The sequence below is a fragment of the Anabrus simplex genome, chromosome 3, assembly GCF_040414725.1.
Source record: "Anabrus simplex isolate iqAnaSimp1 chromosome 3, ASM4041472v1, whole genome shotgun sequence".
Lineage (NCBI taxonomy): Eukaryota > Metazoa > Arthropoda > Insecta > Orthoptera > Tettigoniidae > Anabrus > Anabrus simplex.
In genome coordinates, this window is record NC_090267.1 from 340,737,463 (window position 1) to 340,753,298 (window position 15,836).

At 40.3% G+C, this 15,836-nt stretch overlaps 1 protein-coding gene across 3 annotated transcripts in view; it reads left to right on the forward strand.

The window, feature by feature from the left end:
- LOC136867308 (lipase 3) overlaps positions 1-15,836 on the forward strand; it is a 174,444-nt gene that overhangs the window by 32,171 nt on the left and 126,437 nt on the right. For all 3 annotated transcript variants that reach the window (XM_067144466.2, XM_068226701.1, XM_067144465.2), the window contains one exon: positions 9,055-9,301. In XM_067144466.2, coding sequence (XP_067000567.2) covers positions 9,055-9,301 — 247 coding nt within the window. The remainder of the gene's footprint in view (positions 1-9,054; positions 9,302-15,836) is intronic.

Here is a 15,836-nt window from a genome sequence, read left to right on the forward strand (position 1 = left end):
AGATTTAATTATCACTTCAGTGAAGTCTTGAACAATATCATTGATGTTCTTAGAAGGAAATTTATTTGTTGGAGTTAGATCATTTAAATAGTTATTTACAGTCTTTCTAAATGATTGCCAATTTGCCTAATTTAAATTCCATTTACAGTATTGGGGGTTTTAGTGTGTTGTATGGAGAACTTTGACCATCGTTAATTATGATGGGGAAGTGGTCACTTCCTTGTAGAGTTGAATAAATGGACCAGTTAAATAGTGCAGCTATATCTGGCGTACATATAGTTAAATCTATACTACTGTATGTTCCGTGTGCTATATCAAAACGGGGTGGAGCAGCTGAGTTCAATGATACTAGAGTAAATTCATCTAGTATCTTCTCTATTTCTTTCCCCCTTGCATCAGTATTGCGACTACCCCATAAACTGTTGTGGCTATTAAAATCACCCATCAAAATGAAGGGTTTGGGGAGTTGGGGTATTAGGTTTCTAAATCATCAGCGTGAGATGTACTATTCGTAGGAAAATAAACATTACATACGCATATAGCTTGTGGTAGGTATAATAAAAGTGCGACTGCTTCTAAGTCAGTAGTTAAAGGAACCTCTTGATGGTGCAAATTATTTTTAACATAAGTAGCTACGCCTCCACTTGCATGATTTGGATTAATTCGGTTTTTATAATGTACGTTGAACTGTCTTAAATGGGAAACAAAGTTTTCTCTAAAGTTAGTTTCTTGTAGACAGAAAACTGAAGGCTTATGTTTATTTAGTAGAAGTTGTAAATACTCTCGCTGTGATCGAAAACTGTTGAGGTTCCATTGAAGTAATGTTATAGTCATAAGAATGACAAGCAGGTGTAGAGGGAATTTTATCATAATTATGTGAGGGAAGTAGAGTCATCGCTCGAGTAATCTGGAACCAAACTGTTAACTGCTTCATCTCGGTTTTCACTGCTAGCCTTAAGCAGTTTCTTGACTATTCGAATACTCCTGTTCTTAATGGATTTTTCAGTGTAGTATGGATATAGTTTTTGAAGGGCTTGGGCTAAACCCTCTAGATCTTGGTGTAATTGGAAGCTACTGTTGTTATGTCATTAACTCCAATACTGTTTTCAAAAAAGGATTGGAGTTGTAGGTAACTGAGGGTTGGCTTCTAGAACTTGCTTAATTGGCTTAAGCATATCACTAATAGTTGTGCTTTCTTTTTCTGTCTTTGGTTTCTTGTAAGTTTGTTTTCTCTTGTGTTTCCCTGCCTGTTCACTTATCTTAGGTTCAGTTGTTAAGGGAGGTTTCTTAAAATCAAGATCTTTTTTGCCTGTGGTTTCACTGCTAGATAGTGATATTGGCCTCTTTGATCCAGCAAGATGAACACATGGGGGGTTTTGAGGACATTCCAAAGGAGGGGTTAGAGTCGTTTCGACGGAGGGTAAATGCCCACAGTTTTGATTTTGAGAACACTGGAGAGATGTAGCAGTTGTCTGAAGAGTAGTTTGCGAGGGAGTACAGGTAATATTTTCTTGAGAGTTTGCTTTAATTTTTTGTGTTTCTACTAGTTGGGGAAATTCCGTTAGATTGATCTTGCCAAGAGAATGACTGTTTTGATTTAATGAAGAGTCTTCATTTATTATTTCATCATTATCAGAACAGTTTCTAGCTAAGTGCCCCTCAGTTTTACAAAGAAAGCAGGTGGGTGTGTCAGAGGATAAATAAATCCAGTAATTGTTACCCTCATATTCGATTTGGAGTGAGTCTGAAAGTTTGTTATTCATTTAGAACATAAATCTGTCTCCGAAAACTGAGAATGTGAGAAAATCCAGGGATTGTTAAACCTGCTCTAATAGGTGATATCTTTGACATTGGTTTAATGCCGAGTTTGAGAAATTCTTCTTCAATAACAATATTAGGAATCACAGGACAAACATTAGATAGAATAACTCGTTTGTTTTTAGTTAGGAGAGGTCTTATTTCCAAGGAAACATTATTTATGAGAATCTTGGGATGTTTTGAAATTAATTTTTCAACACACTTTTGACTTGCAAGGAAGATACGTATTCTTCCATTAGATATCCGTGAGACAAATCGGATGTTACTAGGGTTAGTCACTTTTCCAATTGCTAGAATGTACTCTCGTATACTAATACCAATACAAGATTCAATAACAATAGCTTGATCTTTGGTAGGATAGGATTGCATTGCTGCAGAGTAATTTAACCTTGGATTGTTAGGAGACTGGTTAAGTGTGTTAGGAACAGTATTAAAGGTTGTCATGAGGTTACCAGGTTCACCGTTAAGGGTGGGAATTATGCTTTCTTTATCCTGTCGATTCATGAGGTTACTTGAAACTTTCTGATTTTCATTATTTAGATTCAATGAGTTAGAAAAATCTTGCCGACTTCCATCAACAGAGGCGGCCATTATCGGAAAGCTAACAGGATGAGATTATAGGTATGAGATTGATCCTTTAATAAATACTAATCTCCAAAATGCAGATTTAAAACGACAGTCACTACAAAAGTACTTAGCAGCTTCACTCTGGTGCTTCAGACGGTAAATTTTAAGAATTACGGATTATTCAATTGTTCCAAGCGAGAATATTACACGCGAACATCATGTAAGTCACTGCCATCTTGATGCCTACATTGTTTTGTGACAGCGTTATATGTCCATTTACTCCGCACTTTCCTTGTGAGAACTGGAGTGACAGAGAGTAGTGGAAGGGCGACTGTTATAATATCCTGTGAGGTCTACAACAAGAATTGAAAGCACATGTACAAAAAATATCCAACCTTCTTTTTTTTACTTTTTTATTCCTAGTAGGTTAACATCGCGCTAGCACATCAAAGGATACCGGGCGAGTTGGCCGTGCGGTTAGGAGCGCGCAGCGGTGAGCTCGCATCCGGGAGATAGTGGGTTCGAATCCCACTGTCAGCAGCCCTGAAGATGGTTTTCTGTGGTTTCCCATTTTCACACCAGGCAAATGCTGGGGCTGTACCTTAATTAAGGCCACGCCCGCTTCCTTCCCATTCCTAGGCCTTTCCTGTCCCATCGTCACCATAAGACCTATCTGTGTTGGTGTGACGTAAAGCAAAATACCAAAAAAAATCAAAGGATTTCGGCAACGCATGGATGGGAAAGGGCTTGAATTGGGTGTCGGGGAAGAGAAGTCTTGGTATTCAAACGAGAAACTCTTCGACACCTTCAGACTAGACTTCTTGTAATTCGGGATACATGGCCACATGTCAGTAACGCTCACCGGCTCTGCCCTCTTGTAACTCGTCACGGAGTCTCGCATAAAGTAGGCCTAACTTAGTAGCGTCTGGTTATTCATGTAAGTCACTTGGGTGCAATGAAGAAAGTAATGCGTATTTTAGATGTTGATGCACTAATTTAATGATGACCTAAATAATTATAAAACGCTTTCGAATGCTTTAGCAATTTCGAAAACATTTGTCTAAAGTCTCCTGTTTGATGATCCCGAATTATAGAGTGAACCCACACTCACCTCCCTACAAAAAGTGCATTAATGAGCAATATCGCACCAATTTCCTGGGGTTCCATCATTGCACTGAGATAAAATGTAATGCCCCTTTAAAGTCCGCCCCCCCCCACCCCCTTCCGCTTTGAGAGTAATCAAATGTCTAATTTCATGTTGCTCAAAACAAAAAACAAAAAGTTCCAAGAATTGCAAATTTTTGAAAAATTAACAGAAGTTCGTAGCTTACGCTCATAGAGACTGAACGACCTCTACGTGGCTCATTTTTCACTCTGACAAGAAGATCTTGTCAAAGAGCCTCCACCGATTTAATTGATTTTTAATATACGTGTACGCCATGGAAAAAATTTTCACCGGTTCAAACTGCAAGGTGCAAATTTCACCCATTTCCGTTAAGATTGAATTTGAACACTTCTAATTTGCTTCAGAGACCAATACAGGACAAATTTTCACAACGAACATTTGGCACAACGGGTAAGCTCTTCCCTTCACAAAATTGTAATCTACAGAACGAATCTCGTTTCCACGGCGTATTCGTGAGTTTATTATTTACAGTAAAACTCCTGTGGATGCGAAGACACGGCCTTTGTTCGATTGGCCAGATACCATACAAATTATTTTTTCCATTTTTTCATGATCAGTACCACTCTGGCTCGTTTAGCTATCAGTTGTCAAAATACAACTCCTGCAAATACATATACCATGCTATAAATTACATTAACGAATACATCAAGGAAGACGTGAAAAGGAGATGTTGTGAGTGCTTTGGTCACAATGGTTTACCCAAAAATAAAACTTTTTTTTTACAAGTTGCTTTACATCGCACCGACACAGATAGGTCTTACGGCGACAATGGGACAGGAAAGGGCTAAGAGTGGAAAGGAAGCGGCCGTGGCCTTAATTAAGGTACATTTGCCTGGTGTGAAAATGGGAAACCACGGAAAAGCATCTTCATGGCTGATGACAGTGAGGTTCGAACCCACTATCTCCCGAATATTGGATACTGGGCACACTTAAGCGATTGCAGCTATCGAGCTCGGTCAAACATGAAACAAAAGTGACCCAGATGATGAGTATTCCTTAATGTTACCAAACTCGTAATTATGAGTTTTGGCGGTACCTACGTTACTCTTCAAACAGTCAATGTTTAACAATAAGGCACTCATATTCCAATTTCCCGCTACGGAACATTAATTGGTCTATATAGTTAAACACATATTACTGCGCACATGTGCTTGTAATGCACATAATGTAGAAACTAGACGTTGAATCAAACCCATAAAACTATGGAATCGAGCTTGTATCCTTGGATCACGAGCTTGTGAAGCAGAGTGCTGGACTGTGAAGGACTCCTAAAATCTTGCAACCCTATTTTCTCAAAATTGGATGAGATTTACGTCTTGCAAATTGAACCGGTCAAAATTAACGCCATGGCCAGCACGTTTATTGAACATGAACGAAATAGCTGAGACAAATCGAGGGAGTCTTCATGTGAGACACGGTTGATTCTCCGAGAGGTCCGCGCTCCTACTCCCGGAGAGACACGACTGAAGGAAACAATATACCCCCTGGTAACTTCAAAAATTAGCATGCCTCTCTTTATACTTAGTTATCAGCTTGGGGGTGGTTGTATTCACAAATAGCACATCCGAAGGCGATGCCGTTTTAGAGTTACAACAAAAACCGATGTGTCGCTATAATAAGACGTATTGTGAGTGTTCAGATAGTTCCCCATTGCTTTTTTCACTGAGCAGAAAGTGCTATTGCAGTACAACTGATGCTGAGGATAAAGTTAGACGCACTGAATGTCATTACTCAACACAACTCAACCCTCAGTAGCTTTAATACTTAAATAATACTGAGACATCAACAGAAGCTACAATTTGTTGTAGCTTATACCAAGAAACAGATGTAGAAATAGCAACAGCCAGAAGTAGGCTTATACATATTTATACATATTTAGAATTAGAGTATAGACACGGTAACATTCTTAGTGCTTCAATAATCTGGAAAACAAAATATGTAAACAATTAACCTTTCATAGTAGATAATTTTATCGTTAAAATGATATAAATTGTCCACTGAATTCTGTGAAAGTAATTTTCCGTTCCAACGTTTCACAGGTTCCGCTTTAACTTTATGCTATTAGAGAACGTTTCCGGTTTGCAATACACAGTTCTCTTCTTTTGAGAGAACTGGAAGAATAATTTAACCATTCTATAACACTACCCAGCATGATTTTTGCGGCAAAGCATCTGATACATGATTTTAACTAAATAAGGTCTCCTGATTTCATAAATGTCATTGGTCCTATTGTATCACATCTAGTTTTCGTGTTATTTGCCATTTACTGTCTGAAAACGTGTCATTGCGGCACAGTGCTGCTTTGTGATAACAGCGAATCTGCTGTTTGTGGATTCCTAAAATAGGAGCTTAAAGGCTGTACTTCTTCATAACGGAAACATTCTAGCTTCGATTCCTGTGGCACATTCGGTTTCACTAAAAGAAAATTACAATATATCACAATGCAAACCGTTTTAGATAAAATCAAGTATCATGAGCACCGGTGAGATATTATGTGTAGTGACTTGAAGGTGTTTGGTATTGTATTAGGACAATAAGCAGGCCACACTAAATTCCCTTGTTATTTATGTGAATGGGACAGCAGAGCTAGGGACAAACACTTGTCTACACCTTCCTGGCCCAAGAGACAACTTTTGACACTTGGTGTGAAAAATGTTACAAATGTTACAAATGATTTATTAGTTGACCCACAAAAAATATTTTGCCACCGCTACACATCAAACTGGAAATCATGAAGCAGTTCGTTAAGGCCTTGGGCAAAACTTTTTTTTTTTTTTTGCTAGGGGCTTTACGTCGCACCGACACAGATAGGTCTTATGGCGACGATGGGATATGAAAGGCCTAGGAGTTGGAAGGAAGCGGCCGTGGCCTTAATTAAGGTACAGCCCCAGCATTTGCCTGGTGTGAAAATGGGAAACCACGGAAAACCATTTTCAGGGCTGCCGATAGTGGGATTCGAACCTACTATCTCCCGGATGCAAGCTCACAGCCGCGCGCCTCTACACGCACGCCCAACTCGCCCGGTTTGGACAAAACTAGCCCCTGTTTCAAGTACATTGCAAGAAAATTTCCACATTTATCTAATACAAAAGTTAAGGAGTTCATTTTAATGGACCACAAATTAGAAAGCTTCTAAAAGACAGAAACTTTGAACAGATGATGAATGCCGTGGAACTTGATGCATGAAATTCGATAAGAGACGTCATAATGAAGTTCCTAGGGGATGTAAAGGATGAACAATACGAAACAATAGTGAAAACGATGTTGGGTGATATGAAAGAGTTGCATAGAATGAATTTGAAACTGCACTTCCTTCATTCACATCTCGATCAATTTCTGGAAAATCTTGGGGCTGTTAATGAAGAGATGGGAGAGAAGTTCCATCAGGACATCAAGGAGGCAGAAAGAAGATACCAGGGGAGGTGGGATGAACCAATGATGGCAGACTACTGTTGGTGTTTGAAAAGATAAGACAAACTTGACGCAGTCAGACACTGGGGAGCCAAGCGTTCATTCCAAGCAGACATCTAGGACTGTTGAAGTTTATTTTGTTCACATTTATGAATTCATGAAGATATTCAGTTTGCTTGTAAATAACGTTTAATTGTCAAAATAAAATGCTTTCATTGCCTCAGAGCTGTTTTTTATGCCTTTTTGTGTAAATCAGTGTTATATCACAATAAATACGAAATATTTCACTGTAATTTTATACTTAATAACTATTCATTGTATATAATAATTCAAGAAAATATTAAACTTATATATAACAAATATATAATAATACAAAGAAATATAAATATTTCCAAAATTATCAACAGTTTTAGTGCTTATTAAATGCAATATTCAGGTCTATCTCTTATTTTGATATACCTATTGCGAGAAAACGTGACGTGATACGTAGAAACGGACAACGGATTCGTGTTCAGTGACCCAAAATTAGTTAAGATCACCTATCACACCTCTTGCCGCAAGGAAAAAGTCTGAAAATGCTGGGTTGTGTAATTAAATAATCAGATCCCCTGGAGTTCACAACAATTTTTCGTGTGATTATCGTCCATTAGATCCTACCTGTGACTGTCTTTGCTTTAAGTTGAAGCACGCTACTTTCCTCCACATTTCTTACTCGACATCAGATTACCAGTTCTTATTCTCTTCCAACTCTGACTTTAGTAGGTTTACGAGACCACCAGAGTTATTTTATTTGCCAATAGCCTCATTCTTCGAGGAAAGGAGCTGATAACGCTGTTGTTATGTTCCTAATATATCGTTCACTACCACAAGAGCTACCCAAAAGAAGGTTCGCAGAGCCACATGTCTAAGGACCCCAGGATTGCCAGGGCTAGGAAGTTTAATGGACTGACAATATTATGGGAAGCGCAATAAAAGAAATGTGTTCTAATGAAATGTTCGCCTTAAATAAGTTCAAGAATTGTGCCACCGGGCGAGTTTGCCGTGCGGTTAGGGGCGCACGGCTGCGAGCTTGCATCCGGGAGATAGTGGGTTCGAACCCCAATGTTGGCAGCCCTGAAGATGGTTTTCCATAGTTTCCCATTTTCACACCAGGCAAATGCTGGGACTGTACCTTAATTAAGTCCACGGCCGATTCCTCCCCACTCTTAGGCATTTCCTATCCCATCGTCACCATAAGAACTATCTGTGTCGGTGCAACGTTAGGCCAATTGAAAAAAATACCTAATTCTTGATATGGATTCTTGGATAACTTTACAAACAACCTCATCCAATAATACCTTACAGATTTCAACAGAAAGAGGAAAACCTCAAATAAATATTTTTATTTCATTTCCAAATTTTGTCAATAAAACTGGAAACAATGGCTTTCAACGCGCCCTTTTGAATGGCTTCCAAAATTAAAGATTTGTTCTCAATTTATAGGGCTGTGTATTGCTCTAATACTGTTTTTCACCTTGCCAGTTCATGTAGCTTCTGGTGACAGAGGTTTCAGCAACCTGTCCCGTTGAAAGAATCATTTAAGATCCTCTTCAAGGGAAGAAATCTACGGTATTTTGTTGATAGGAAATAAAATAGTACCATATTTAAACTTCTCAGACCTTATTCGTGATCGTCAAAGTGATAAAATTCAGGATGCAATCGATATATAATATATAATATGAATTCAATATGCCATCAAATGTGAATCCTCTCTTTAAAATGTGCAATTCGGCAGTAGAAAATATTTAGGACAATCGGCCTGTTAAGTTGTTATTTGTTATTATTATTAATATTAAATAAATATTTTCATTTCTTATTTGTTTTGAATCCTGTATTAAATTATATTTATGAAAAAAGAAACATATCCTTACGTTTGTACTTATTGTTGCACAAATTTTTTTGGTAATTTTTGGTCAAAGCCCATCAAAATGCCCCGAATTTATGTAGGTGGCTCTGACTACCATAACCTGTAAATAAAGGAATCAAGAGATATGTTGGAATTGAAGGAATATAAGTGTCATTTTTTCTCGTAGCTGGCATGAGATGGGGATATACGACCTTCCAGCCATCACTGATTACATTCTGAGGAGAACTGGTCAAGAGAAGCTGTCTTACATCGGATATTCAATGGGTGCAACCATGTTCTTTGTGATGACTTCACAGAAACCTGAGTACAATAAAAACATCAATGTTATGATCGCTTTGACTCCTGGCATGTACATGAAGTATTGCACATCGCCAATACTAAAGGTGTTCGGTATCGCCGGTAAAGAGCTTGAGGTGAGTAATCGCAAAGTTGCGAAACAATCATAAGATTTATTTTTCCTATTCCCTTACAATAACTGTAAATGTACCTCGTAAGTAAATTTCCTTACAAAAATGAAACTGTCCAACTTCTTTGTCTGTAAGCATCCAATAAGGTATTGTAAGGCTGGTGTGCAAACTTTGGTGTCTCCCAAAATCGTAAACGTAATAAGTGTGGCGTAAATTGTGACTCTACTGAATCTAAACGACTTACCTCACCCGATATGACGATCCTTCTCCTTTTCTACATATCACAGAGATACTTCCTATACACAATTGAACCTAATCATTATAAACAGTGTTGATATAAAGCATACTCACGGACAACTGTCAGCTCCCGGTTTATCCCAACATGGCTTTCCACTCATTGAAATGCCCCAAATATGAGCCTAAATTAATTGCCGACCGAGACTTCAGAAACCTGAACAAAGAAGGCGTTCATTGAGGTTGCACTGAAGACACCGTGGCACAACGTACAGATTATACATGACATTGACGAAAAAATAACCCTGTTTAACGATCTACTTTGTTCGACTCGTTGGCTGAATGGTCAGCGTACTGGCCTTCGGTTCAGAGGGTCCCGGGTTCAATTCCCGGCCGGGTCGGGGATTTTAACCTTCATTGGTTAATTCCAATGGCTCGGAGGGTGGGTGTTTGTGCTGTCCCCAAGATCCCTGCAACTCGCACACCGCACACAACACTATCTTCCACCACAATAACACGCAGTTACCTACACATGGCAGATGCCGCCCACCCTCATCGGAGGATCTGCTTTACAAGGGCAGCACTCGGCTAGAAATAGCCACACGAAATAAAAAAAGAACGATCTACTTTTATAACTGCCTGAAAACCCCTTCATTGGGGACATCACATAAATGGAATTGTAAATAAAGGGTACATATCTCTGCACAATGTTATAAGGTTGTTTAGGGGTTGTAGTAAGTATGTAAAGGAGAGGGCATATAAGTCTCTGGTAAGACCCCAACTAGAGTATGGTCCCAGTGTATGGGACCCTCACCAGGATTGCTTGATTCAAGAACTGGAAAAATCCAAAGAAAAGCAGCTCGATTTGTCTGGGTGATTTCCGACAAAAGAGTAGCGTTACAAAAATGTGGCAAAGTTTGGGCTGGGAAGACTTGGAAGAAAGGAGACGATCTGCTCGACTAAGTGGTATGTTCCGAGTTGTCAAGGGAGAGATGGCGTGAAATGACATCAGTATACGAATAAGATTGAGTGGCGTCTTTAAAAGTAAGGAAGATCACAATATGAAAATTAAGTTGGAATTCAAGAGGACAAATTGGGGCAAATTTTCGTTTATAGGAAGGGTAGTTGGGGATTAGAATAACCAAGGGAGTTGTTCAATAAATTTCCAATTTCTTTGAAATCTTTTTTGTTTTTTGCTAGTTGCTTTACGTCGCACCGACACAAAACTCCAACCGCAGACAACTTCCAAAAGTACAGAAGATTGTGCAAGACAACAACAATAATAATTTCGTGTGGCTATTTCTAGTAAGGCAGACCCTCGGATGAGGGTGGGCGGCATCTGCCATGTGTAGGTAAATGCGTGTTAGTGTGGTGGAGGGTAGTGTTATGTGGGGTGTGTGAGTTGCAGGGATGTTGGGGACAGCACAAGTACCCAGCCCTCGGGCCATTGGAATTAACCAATGAAGGTTAAAATCCCCGACCCGGCCGGGAATTGAACCCGGGACCCTCTGAACCGGACGCCAGTACGCTGACCATTCAGCCAACGAGTCGGACGTAGCACAACAACTCAATCAGGAATGCTAAGACACGACATACACATGATATCTTAAAAAATAACAATTTTTCAATGTATGGAAAACTCTTCACAACACTGATTTGACAAAAAATAAAACAGACGAAAACAACACTGACTTGTCATTAGACGACTTAAATATTTCTGATCACAAATTTCGCATACAGACGAACGGACTAAAAAGGAAACGATCGACAGACTACATGCGAAAAGAAAACACGATGAAGAACAATGCTATTTTAACATGTAACTCTTTATGACGCCAGAAATGCAGTCCATGAAGTAAAATCAGAGGCTGCGGGATGTGATCGAATAAATTTGATGTTAATTAAAAGACTCTTTGAAATTGCTCTCCCAACAATTACGCATGCAGTCTACTAAATGCTTCACTCATGACAGGAATCTTTCCCAATAAATGGAAAAGTGTCATAATACGTACGATAAAAAACACCATTATCCAACGAAACGTGAAGACTTTCGACCAATTTGCATACTTGCCTGTCTTAGGAAAATATTAGAAACGGTCGTTCACAACCAGATAACAAATATCTTAACAAACACAAACTACATGGTCGTTCACAACCAGATAACAAATACTTTAACAAACACAAACTACATGGTCGTTCACAACCAGATAACAAATACTTTAACAAACACAAACTACATGGTCGTTCACAACCAGATAACAAATACTTTAACAAACACAAACTACATGGTCGTTCACAACCAGATAACAAATACTTTAACAAACACAAACTACATGGTCGTTCACAACCAGATAACAAATACTTTAACAAACACAAACTACATGGTCGTTCACAACCAGATAACAAATACTTTAACAAACACAAACTACATGGTCGTTCACAACCAGATAACAAATACTTTAACAAACACAAACTACATGGTCGTTCACAACCAGATAACAAATACTTTAACAAACACAAACTACATGGTCGTTCACAACCAGATAACAAATATCTTAACAAACACAAACTACTCGACATGATGTAGACTACAGCACTACTAAAAGTTAAAAGTGACGTTCAAGTAGGAATGGACAAAGGACAATTGACTATACTTGTACTTTTAGACCCAAGTAAAGCATTTGACTGTGATGATGATGATGCTTGTTGTTTAAAGGGGCATGACATCCAGGTCATCGGCCCATTTGACTGTGGTGGAAGGGAAATATTATTAGCTAAGCTACAAGCACTGATGTGACTGCACTCGTATTTGATCGGGAGGCAGTAGTGCGTGTCAGTAGGTACGAAAATATCACTCTGGCAACAAACTGAAGTTAGCGTAGTTCAGGTTAGTGTTCTAGCGCCACTATTCTTCACACTGTACTTAATGTTATTGGCTTTACGTCCCACTAACTACTTTTACGGTTTTCGGAGACGCCGAGGTGCCGGAATTTTGTCCCGCCAGAGTTATTTTATGTGCCAGTAAATGTTCCGACACGGGGCTGACGTATTTGAGCTCCTTCAAATACCACCGCACTGAGCCAGGATAAAACCTGCCAAGTAGGGGCTCAGAAGGCCAGCGCCTCAGCCGTCTGAGCCACTCAGCCTGGCGCACAGCACTTAAACGAATTACCAGAGCATTTAGAAACTTGTGAATACGATTTCTATGCAGACGACATACAAAAGAAGCCTCCGTGGCTCAGGCGGCAGCGCACCGGCCTCTCACCGCTGGGTTCCGTGTTCAAATCCCGGTCACTCCATGTGAGATTTGTGCTGGACAAAGCGGAGGCGAGACAGGTTTTTCTCCGGGTACTCCGGTTTTCCCTGTCACATTTCATTCCAGCAACACTCTCCAATATCATTTCATTTCATCTGTCATTCATTAATCATTGCCCCAGAAGAGTGCGACAGGCTTCGGCAGCCGGCACGATTCCTATCCTCGCCGCTAGATGGGGCTTCATTCATCCCATTCCTGACCCGGTCGAATGACTGGAAACAGGCTGTGGATTTCATTTTTCACGACATACAAAACCGAAAGACATCGAACTTGACATCAACAAACTGACAATGACCTGGAAAACATAAAAACCGGACTAAAAATAATTCCTTTAAAGTCAATCCATTCAAATCGCAAGCCATGATAATAGGATCCAAAAATAATGAGTGCGTTACCTTCGTACCTACTGACACGCCCCGCTGCCTCCCGATTGCAGTTATGTCAGTGTGCTTTAAGAAAATCATTACCCTTTGAGCTTAGCTTGACTGTCCACACAGTCAAATCCTATTTCACGCAACAGCAATAACACTGGACGAAACTGTAAAGAACTTTGGCCTCATTTTTGATAAGCACTTAAACTGGACAGGGCACACCACGAACATTTGCTAGCGTGTATTCTTTGCTTGGCATTCCCTTAAAAGTACTCGGGATCTTCTTCCACTAGATACGAGAAAATTACTTGTTCAGACCTTAATTCGGCCCATCTTCGATTATAGTGACGTAATATACAAGAACCTAACACCGCCGGGCTGAGTGGCTCAGACGGTTAAGGCGCTGGCCTTCTGACCGCAACTTGGCAGGTTCGATCCTGGCTCAGTCCGGTGGTATTAGAAGGTGCTCAAATACGTCAGCCTCGTGTCGGTAGATTTACTGGCACGTAAAAGAACTCCTGCGGGACTAAATTCCGGCACCTCGGCGTCTCCGAAAACCGTAAAAGAGTAGTTAGTGGGACGTAAAACAAATGGCATTATTATTATTATTATTATTATATTAGAACCTAACACCACACTTAGCGCTAAACTTCAGCGGTCTTATAATACATGCGCCAGTTTTGTATTAAATATGCCCAGGTATTACCACACATCGCCCTGTCTTGAACAGCTGTCATGGTTGTACAGTATTTGGCAGAGAGAGGAAACCTTCACTCGGTCTCGCTTGTCCACAATATTCTCAGTGCAGGCACACAAAGTTATCTGAGAACGGGTCTTAAATTCTTGTCATCCCCAAGCAGTATTCCTATGTCAGAAATCTCTTCCCTGCTGAGATTCCCATTTTACCACACGACAAGTTACGGCACTTCATTCATACCTGCTACCATACGCTCCTGGAATTCTCTTCCGGCTCACATATGCAGTTCACGTTGTTTCCGACCATCCTGCACATACATACATACATACATACATACATACATACATACATACATACATACATACATACATACATACACACATTATAGTCTGTTATGCCCCAGGGGCTCTTAACTTGGGATCGTGGGCTCTTAGCTGAGTCCTGGCATTCCTCCTCTTTTCTTGGGCCATGCTCCTCACTATCATCTATCCTAACTGACCTCTCTTGGGCAATTCTTCTTCTTTCATGGCCCCGACGGTATTAGAGCACTCGAGGCCTAGGGAGTGTTTCATTTTCATGTCCCTTGTAGTCCTTGCCTTTTTTGGCCGATACCTTCATAATTTGAAGTGTCGGATACCTTCTAGTTTTTCCTCCGATTGGTATTATATAGAGAATGGTTGCCAGTTGTACTTACTCTTAAAGTAATGAACAACGCCACCACCTGTTATTCCGTCCAGCGTTCAGTCTGTAAGCCACTGATAATAACTACGCGCCTCAACAATTCTTTGTATGTTGGGTATTCAGGCCGAAGGCTGATTTGATCCTCATAGGCATCACTGACGAGGCATACTAGGGAAATGAGGAGTGAGGTAATTTCCTGTTGCTTTCCCCACCGATCCAGAAGTTGCTATTACATATCAGTCTGCCAAGCCCACTGAAATACATGCATCAACTGACCCTGTGAGCGATATTTTCATACCATTCATAACAGGGACTGCCTGCATAAGGAATGGTATTACTAGCATCGCTCATACCTCGGCCACTTTCATATTGTCAAAACCAAAGGTAAGACTGAGACAGGTCAATGAAAGTAACAAACTTATTCTACCCCGTACCAGAGGACATAGCGCACTGTGAACACAACATATCACCAGGAAAAGCATGACGTGAACAATTTAATGCCATTCAATGTTATTTATAATGAGGAGTTTCCACATCCAGCTATCCCCACAGCCAATCCAGTGCAGAGTGCAGTTCCAGCCACCACACCATCCGCTCAACGAAAAACAGCAAATCATCTGGACCTGATGACATCCTGTTGAAGTTTGGAAGGAGATGGGCAACGTGGACCTGAGTTTCTAGTGAAATTCTTCAATAAATTTATTGAAGAAATTGAAAATCCATTCACCTGGAAGACCAATATCACCGTGTCAATTTGTAAATAGAAGGGTGATGTTAATATCTGCGCCAACTTCGCCTCTCTTCTGCCACACTATGAAAATCTTCGATCGGGTGATTGACGCGCGCCTAGAAGCGTCAGTACTGTCTTATCAAGCCTTCGTTAAATCTCGCCGAACAACAGATGCTATCCATGTTGTCCGGTTGCTGGCAGAGAGACGCAGAGAGAAGAGAAGAACGGGCCATACATGCTTTCTAGAGTTAGAAAACATTTGACCGGGCCCTCCATGAACTCATCTGGTAGTCGCTCCGTACCCATGGTGCCCCAGAGAAATATGTCCGTTGGGTTCAGCCCCTGTACCACAACTCTACAATCTCGGACCTCTGTGCAGACGGCGGCATAACATTCGACATTCGAATAGGAGTTCATCAAGCACCTGCCCTGTCACCAATCCTGTTCGTCCTGTGCATGGACACACTAATCGTGAACCTGCAAGCACCCCATCCGCGGACCCTTCTCTATGT